Source organism: Paroedura picta, chromosome 13 (genome assembly GCF_049243985.1).
Source record: "Paroedura picta isolate Pp20150507F chromosome 13, Ppicta_v3.0, whole genome shotgun sequence".
Taxonomy (NCBI): Eukaryota; Metazoa; Chordata; class Lepidosauria; order Squamata; family Gekkonidae; genus Paroedura; species Paroedura picta.
Window position 1 is genome coordinate 9,760,637 of NC_135381.1, and position 8,865 is coordinate 9,769,501.

General features: G+C 50.8%; 1 protein-coding gene across 2 annotated transcripts; it reads left to right on the plus strand.

Moving 5' to 3' along the window:
• Positions 1–4,161: 4,161 nt before the first annotated feature.
• Positions 4,162–8,504, plus strand: GSC2 (goosecoid homeobox 2). Of its 2 annotated transcripts, XM_077308649.1 has the most exons (4): positions 4,162–4,291; positions 4,630–4,986; positions 6,388–6,638; positions 8,318–8,504. In XM_077308649.1, exons 2-4 carry the CDS (start codon positions 4,692–4,694, stop codon positions 8,414–8,416), a joined length of 645 nt encoding a protein of 214 aa, XP_077164764.1. In that variant the 5' UTR covers positions 4,162–4,291; positions 4,630–4,691; the 3' UTR covers positions 8,417–8,504. The 2 variants fall into 2 exon arrangements, with proteins under 2 accessions (XP_077164764.1, XP_077164765.1); XM_077308650.1 differs by lacking the exon at positions 4,162–4,291 and having other exon boundaries at positions 4,552–4,986; positions 6,391–6,638.
• The last annotated feature ends 361 nt before the right edge of the window (positions 8,505–8,865 follow it).

Genomic DNA, 8,865 nt, shown 5'->3' on the forward strand with positions numbered 1-8,865 from the left:
CCCTGACAGGACTGGCCCGAGGTCACCCAGTGGCATGTGGACGAGCGGGGAATCGAACCCGGCTCTCTGGATTAGAGGCTGCTGCTCTTAGCCACGACACCATGCTGGAAGACCGGCGGTGGAGAGAGGGCAATCAGGAGCCAGCATGGACTCCCAAAGCCCATCTCTAACCATCACATTGGGAGGAACGCAAGTGAGATTCTCGATTAGGACGGGCATGCCGGCACTCGCTCAGCCGCCCTTTGCTTGGTTCCCTCGGCCTATGTGGGGACTCAGCGTGGAGTGATAGTCACAATTCTGACCTAGGATGTGGGAAAGCGTCATTCAACTCTCCACTCTGGCCAGAAGCTCAAAAGGCCACTCTGGGCCTGCCGTCCTCTATGATCATGGAGGCTTCCCAGTAACTCAGTGAAGTTACCTTTCAAGGCTTCCATCTAGTCTGGGGTGGCGGGGACAGGAAGGTTGCTGGCTCTGAATTGGAAAAGACCTGGAGGCTTTGGGGGCGAGCCAGGAGTGGGTGGGATTTCAGACAGGAAGGGACCTCTCAGTGATCCACTGAAGACCAGTTGTCATCCCAGGAGATCTTTAGCCACCACATGTTGGGAGAGCCTTAAAAAGGAAGCTTTCATGCGGAGAGCCAGCGGAACTGGCCGAATTGCCTCGGAGGTGGAGGATCCCTCTCTCTTGAGGTCTGCTGCCCTATAGGAACACCTGTTTGCCTCCATCTGTGCTCTGCTGGTATCTTGGCCAACAAAGCAAATTTGCCCCAAATGCCCCAGTTCCCCAGTACCTTCACCTCTGGAGGGAAGGTGACCAGAAAGCGCTACTCCCCAAAATTCTCCCTCCTGGGAGAATAACGACAGGGAAGATTTTCCAGACCCATAAATTCACTTTTGACAAATGAACAGCAAAAGCAGATTAACCTCCCCCTCCCTCCGTTAATCCTTATAATGGTTTTAGAATCTCCTTACCCAATAAGAAGGGCCCCCTTTTCGTTTCTCTTTATCCAGATCTACATTGTCTCCGTCTTGTCTACATTTTCTCCACCTCTCAGGCTGTCCTTCTCTCTTCCCCTCCCCCTTTTTCTAATATGGGACAGCTTATAGATCTTATCTCCGTAAACACAACATCAATAAATCCCTGCTTCTGATTGCCCTTTTCGGTTACCGGCCTGCCAAGAAGTGCCTTGACGATTGGGATTTGATTACCAGCCCTTATCGAAAAAGTCCTCTTGGCGAAATCTGGGTCTTAAATCCCATAATTCTTTGATAAAAGGAGCATTACCAGTCTATTTTCCAAAGTGAAAGGTAGGGGGAGAATGAAAGAAAGCAATCAGCACACAGCCTAATAGGCTAAGCGCAGAGGTCCCGGCATGGCAAGAGAGGAGGGGATGATGGCAGGGCGGGGGTGTGTGTGGGGGGGGAGGACACCCTTTTGCCGCAGGCAGCCCAGGAAAGGAATTGATCTGCTTCAGGTCGCTAGGACTGTGGCTAACACCCCCAAAAGGCAACCTGCTGCTCTCACGCAAGGAAGGATTCAAAGTCATTGCTGGCAGGAGTGTGCTTTTTTTTTTCCCACGCAAGCGTTCGGAGCCAGTTTGGTGTAGTGGTTAGGAGTGCGGACTTCTAATCTGGCAAGCCGGGTTCAATTCTGCGCTCCCCCACATGCAACCAGCTGGGTGACCTTGGGCTCGCCACAGCACTGATAAAACTGTTCTGACCGGGCAGTGATATCAGGGCTCCCTCAGCCTCACCCACCCCACAGGGTGTCAGTTGTGGGGAGAGGAATGGGAAGGCGACTGTAAGCCGCTTTGAGCCTCTTTTGGGTAGGGAAAAGAGGCATATAAGAACCAACTCTTCTTCTTCTTCTTCTTCTAATGCTGAAACTCTCCCCATCACCACCAAGTTTATTTCAGTGGCCTCTGGGTGTTCAAATATGATGCTCTTGGCATTGAGATGTGCATCACCCTCTGCTGAGAATGAGCGCCAGAAAAGTGGTTTTGAGGTTCCAGCAAGCCAGGTCAAAAAGCCATGCTTCTGAAGGATTCAGGAGACTGGAATGACCTCTGCGTGTTTCCCAACCGGAAACGATGCCTTTCAAAGCTGACTCGCAATTAAAACGAAAAGGGTTTTGCCCGTTGTGCTGCAATGCAATGGCCTGTTTTGGCACCACTTTAATTTGGTTCTGTCCACTGTTCCCTTCCTCTGCCTGGCCTGTTTTATTTCTGCTTAGTTTTGTCCCACTGGGTGCTGTGGATCAGACTACTCTGAATGGAAACCCCAGTGTAAAGATTGTTATTGGGGTTTTAAATATTGATGTTAACACCTTAAAGCAGGGGTAGTCAAACTGCGGCCCTCCAGATGTCCATGGACTACAATTCCCAGGGGCTTCTGGGAATTGTAGTCCATGGACATCTGGAGGGACGCAGTTTGACTACCCCTTAAAGTGCCTGGGATGTCATACCTTTTAAACTTTTATGATATTATTATTGTTTTCTCTATTTTTGAATTGCTTCAGTTTTTATTTATGGGTATTTGAATTTTGATTGTAGGGCGCAACAGAGTTTATTCTGACAGCAGGCTTTCTCAACCACAAGAAGAAGTTGGTTCTTACATGTCGCTTTTCTCTACCTGAAGGAGTCTCAAAGCGGCTTACAATCGCCTTCCCTTTCCTCTCCCTACAACAGACCCCCTGTGAGGTAGGTGAGGCTGAGGGAGCCCTGAGATTTCTGCTCGGTCAGAACACCTTTCTCAGTGCTGTGGCGAGCCCAAGGTCACCCAGCTGGCTGCATGTGGGGGAGCGTGGAATCACACCCAGTTCACCAGATTAGAAGTTCACACTCCTAACCACTACACCAAGTTGGCTCTTAAAACTTGGTCAGTCTTAAAGGTGCCCCCTGACACAAATTTTGTTCTGCTACTTCAGACCAATGCGGACATGCTCCTGAATCGATCTTTTCTCATGGCCAAAGCACGATAGCTTCAGTTTGGTCGTCTTAACTTCTACGGAGAGTTCGGGCTAGATTTGATCTGTCTTCTCAGCGGTCTGCAGTGTCTGTAAATCTTGCCTTCGAAATCCCCCCCCCCCAAGTCAGCAACAGAGACACCTGAATAGTGGGAACGGATACTGGGAAATAGGGATCTTTCTGGCTTCAGGAAGAGCAGGAGCAAAGATAAATCAGGCCTCTGTACCAAAAGACATCTGGAATCCATGCTGTCTGCCTCAGATGCTCCGATGACAGGGGTGACCAAACCGTGGGACAGCCACGGACTACAGCTACCATGAGCCCCTGCCAGCATGGCCACAGCAGGGCCTCGTGGTAATTGCAGTCCATGTCCTATTGGATTCAATCCTGTGGATCCATCCAGTTATCAGTATTACACCTGGCCTCTGGGAACGGGGGCAAACTTCTTGCACAGGGGAAAGGGCCACCCTTTGCCCCCTGACCACCTATTCCCCACCATCACCTGTGAGTTTATTTATGCCAATTAAGATTATCTGCTCAGATCTGCCTGGGGCCCTCCAGTGTGGTTTGCTGGGTCTACACAGCCGTCTTCCAACTTTGTGTAGGACTAGAACCTGGGAGACCCGGTTCCGAATCCCTACTTTGCCAGGAAAGTTTGCACGGTGACCTTAGGCCAGTCGCACACTCTCAGCCTGAACCTACCTTACAGGGTTGTTGTATGGGTAAAGTGGGGGAGCGGAGAATGACAGAAGTGGCTCTGGGTTCCCGTTGGGGAGAAAGGCAGGGTGTGAATGAATTCAGCCGCTTAATTCCTGAAATTATACCGTCTTCCCAATCGTAATGGATGCCTTTAGTTGTGATCAGCCCTTTGTCGCTTTTACAGTCTTGCAGGGCCCGGACGGCCTTGTGTACATATTATACTGACAATCTATTCCTGCTCCGTGTCACGACTCGCCATTTCTCTTGTTCTCTGAGCAGCAAATAAATTGGCTTTCGAGAAAAAGAGCGTGTTTGGCAAAAAGGGTTTTGTTGCCGCGATGTTGATTTCTGTTTTCTATTATCAAGCTCAACTCCCCCACCCCCACCCCCAGCCATACCGTGTGATATGACAGTTCTCTTTTGATGGGAAGGCTTTCATTTGGCCAAATAAAAGGATAATTTCTTCCCCTTTTTAAAGGAGTTAATCCTTCGGGGCCGTTCCTTGGCCCGGGAAACGGCTATTCTCCCCCTGCCTCGAACTGGCGGCTCCGGACACAATGGGCCTCATAACCGCTTCAAATCTACACCCGAGATGGAGAAATCAGATTTGCTTCCAGAGTCATTTCTGTAGGATTAGCTAAATCTTAGATCCACACTAACCCTTCACAAAGCTGTCAAGATTAGTTAGAATGTATTTTATTCCAGCCGAGGGGTTTAGGGCTTTCTTTCTCAAAAGGATTATATAGATATATACGTGTATATTAGGGTGGTCTCTGTTAGAAAGCGGCCAGCTTAGGGGGGTGGGGAGGGCAGGGGGGGTGGAGGAGGAGATGCGTGTTCTTGTTTGTCAGGGGGGGCGTATATAACAAACGGCGTGGGGGCCGGGATGCAAACCGCTGACCGCCATAAGTAAGGGCATGAGTGCGGGTTCAAATCCATTGCTCAGCACCCCCTGTTTCCTGCAGGAAACAGATAGCCCTCGGGCTGGGAAACAGAGGTGTCCCTCGACGGTGGTCCGTGGGCTGGGATGGCTGCGGAAAGTCCTCCTGACGTCGACCTGGGGAAGAGAAGTCTGAAAAAGCCGTGCTCCTTCACCATCGAGAACATCCTGGCCGGCTCGGCGGAGAGGAGGCCGCAGGTGCTCCTCCCGTTCTGCTTCCGAGGGTTCTTGGACTGCGAGCCCCGTGAGCTCTGTGCTCTGGGGACCCTGGCGGCGGGCTCCCCGCAGGAGGAAGAGGAGGACAAGGAGGCGGAGGGGGACTTCGGGCAGTGCGGCTGCTGCTGCTGCTCTCACTCTTGGCAGGAGACGTCCAGCTGGCTGGGTAAGCAGATGTGGGTTTGCGTGGCGGCTTGCAAGCCAGCCGTGGGTGGGTGGGTGGGTGGTTGGGGGACTTCCCCATGAGGGTCTTCCAACCAGGCTGCACTGATTCATGCTTTTTGCGGGACGGTTGGGTTGGATCTGTTTTCGATAGCTTCTGAGGAGCGTCAAAGAACGCACAGCCCGCCTTTCCCAAGGCCGTGGAAGTCTCACGGCTTGTGGCCCAATTGACACGGCAGGCCGAGGAATATTTTCCTGAGGAGGGAACTCCAGTGAATAGACCCCAGTAAGAGTCTGAATCGAAGAAGAAGAGTTGGAAGGGCAAGTAAGGGAGCTGGTTTGGTAGCAACTTCTAATCTGATGAGCTGGTTTTAGTCCCCCACTCCTCCACATACAGCCAGCTGGGTGAGCTTGGGCCAGTCACAGCCCTTATAGCGCTGTTCTCACAGAGCAGTTCTGTCAGAGCTCTCTCAGCCCAACCTACCTTTGTTGCAGGGAGTGGAAGGGAAGGCGATTGTAAGCCGCTTGGAGACTCCTTCGGGCATTGAAAAGCAAGCTATAAAAACCAGCTCTTCTTCTTCAGCAGAGAAGACCCAGCTCCAGTTACTCATGGAAATCATGACCCTTTGTGCCTGGCAGTTGGACTCTGAACGGAGGCGTCTTTTCACCCCTCTCCTCCGCTGTCAGACTGATCAGGATAGCGAGGGAGTATTCTCCGTTTCACCCTCTCCGACTTTGTGAGTTTCATCAAGCAAAGGAAGGATAGTGAGATTCCACCCCCCGCAAAATGTTACAGACAGCAGAGATTTTAAAAAATCGGGGGTGATGGGGGACCATTCCCAAATGTATTCACCTGTATCCTTGTACAGAATACATCTGGGAATGGTCCCCCAAATGGAAGGCAGAATCCAGGCACTAGAGGATACAGGGATAATAATATTGTCCTACTTTACAAAGATAAGCCTCTTGTGGTGCAGGGTGGTAAGAGAGTCAACATGCTGTCTGAAGCTCTGACCATGAGGCTGGGAGTTCAATCCCAGCAGCCGGCTCAAGGTTGACTCAGCCTTCCATCCTTCCGAGGTCGGTCAAATGAGTACCCAGCTTGCTGGGGGGTAAACGGTAATGACTGGGGAAGGTACGGCAAACCACCCCATATTGAGTCTGCCATGAAAACGCTGGAGGGCGTCACCCTAAGGGTCAGACATGACTCGGTGCTTGCACAGGGGATACCTTTACCTTTACCTTCCTTTACAAAGCTGCGGCAAAGATTATGATAAAATGGAATGTGGGAACTGAACCCTACTATCCCAAACGAAAGCGGAGTGCCTCGGGATGCCGTAATTCTGGTTATCGTGCCCAGCATGAAACCCCGTAAACAGACTGGCATTCCGAATCTTCCTCCCAGCAGACACGAGGTTCCCCTGGCCCCTGAGGCTCCTCCATCCCCTCGGCAGGCCGTGCAAGAACGCCCAGGGGAGCCCGGGCCAGCTGCAGACCTTCCACCAGATCCAGCGCCGGACCCGTCGCCACCGCACCATCTTCACCGAGGACCAGCTGCAAGCCCTGGAAGCTCTCTTCCGCCAGAACCAGTACCCGGACGTCATCACCCGAGAACACCTGGCCAACCGGATCCACTTGAAAGAAGAACGAGTCGAGGTGAGGTTTTGGTTTGCTGGGGGGTGTTGTTGTTGTTGTTGTTGTTGTTGTGGGGAGTGTAAAGGAAAGAATGAAGTAGAGTCCTTTCTTCTGATGTTTGGTCTGATGTTTCTTCTGATGGCCATGTCACCTGATAGATGTTTAACAAACTGAAAAAAAAACATATTCAAAATTAATTAATTCCCACCCATTCGGGAAACCCTTCCAGGACCATCAAGGACCTTCAGGGTTTCATGAAACCCTGTTTGAGAAAGCCTGCCTCAAACGATACATGTACAGCCTCCAGGTCCAACGTAGAGTCCTTCTTACTCCTCATCCTGCATAGTGCAGGGGGTTGGACTAGATGACCCATTGAGGTCCCTTCCAACTCTATGATTCTATGATTTTATCCCTCCCTTCTATGTTAAAGGTAAATTTAAATGTATCCCCTGTGCAAGCACCAAGTCATGCCTGACCCTTGGAGTGACGCCCTCCAGCATTTTCATGGCAGACTCAATACGGGGTGGTTTGCCAGTGCCTTCCCCAGTCATTACCGTTTACCCCCCAGCAAGCAAGCTGGGTACTCATTTTACCGACCTCGGAAGGATGGAAGGCTGAGTCAACCTTGAGCCGGCTGCTGGGATTGAACTCCCAGCCTTATGGGCAAAGCTTTCAGACGGCTGCCTTACCACTCTGCGCCACAAGAGGCTCTCCCTTCTATGTTACAGGCAGGCTTTTTGCTTCTTTTCTGATGGGCTTTGTATGTCTGGCTGATATATGGTAATTTGTACTTGTGACTTTATTTATTTACTGTATTTATATACCGCCCTACCCTGAGGCTCAGAGTGGTTTACATAAAAATGCAGAAAACAGTACACGGAACTCAGCTTTTCTGATATCAATAGCATTAACATTACACTGTAACAGAGGTAATAGAATATAATGCTGCAAACAGGTCTAGAGCAGAGCACATGGATGGATCCCTGGGAGGGAGGGAAGGAGGAGGGGCCCTGTAGATGTTGCTGGATTACCTGGTCTCAACCAAAGGCCTGGCAGAAGAGCTCCTTTTTGTGGGCCCTGCAGAACTGTTTTAGCTCCGTCAGGGCTTTGATCTCCTCCTGGGAGCTCATTCCACCAGGAGGGGCCCAACACGGAGAAGGCTTTGGCCCTGGCCAGATGGGCTTATTTAGGACCAGGGATCATTAGACGGTTGGTGGTGGCAGAGCATAAATCTCTTTGAGGGGCATAGGCAGGGAGGTGGTCCCTCAGGTACACTGGGCATTCTGCAGGGGGTTGGACTAGATGGCCCTGGAGGTCCTTTCTAATTCTATGATTCTAAGGGCTAAAGCCACTTTATGTATAATATATATATTTAAAAGAAAACTTTTCAGAAACCGTTCCCAGTAGGATAGGAGGTGGCTTTGTGATTAGCACAAGAGGCAGCTAATCAGCACTGTCCAAATCTTACCCACGCTGTAAACCAGAAGACTACCTTCCCCTCGCTGTCGGTAGGGAGGAAAAAACGGGACGTGTGTCCAAAATGTGGTGACGGCCCTTTTGTAGCGGGCTCGCTGTTCAAACAATGCCTGTCAATATGTACGGTACAGCTGGACTCTCCTTCAGTGGACCAGAGTGTGCCTAACGCCGGGTCAGTTTGCAGACATGACATTTCGTTTCATTTCCCTTTATGTGACACACAGGTCTGGTTTAAAAACCGACGAGCCAAGTGGCGGCACCAGAAAAGAGCATCGGCGCTCCTCCTCCAAGGCTCCAAGAAGTCTGCCGAGGGCAACTGCTGAGAAAGAGCAGTCCAGTCCGGCTGTCCAGCATCCGTTTTGGCCGCTGAACAATGGGGCAGATTCAGAAAACGAGAGCACACACAGAGAGCCGGAGAGAATGACTGGGGTTCAGGATTTGGAAGAAGATTCTATTTTTTCCCCTCTGAGTTCGCCCCCTTGCAAGAAAAAAATAAACAAACTATAAATCATGTTTGAACTTCTAAGACATCAATCCTTTAAAATAAGCCGAGTGTATCCAAATTACGTTTTGCTTTAGGGCCAGATTGACCAAGGAATGCCTGCAGGGCTTTTATCGGGTCCAGACAACCTCCCAGCATGGCCTTTTGCACCCAGCTCATCTCATCTTTAAAGCTAGGTTCCAGATATTTCTTGTCTCAGAGGGGGGGGGGGGTTCAGTTTGGTGTAGTGGTTAGGAGTGCAGATTTCTAATCTGGCATGCCAGGTTCGAT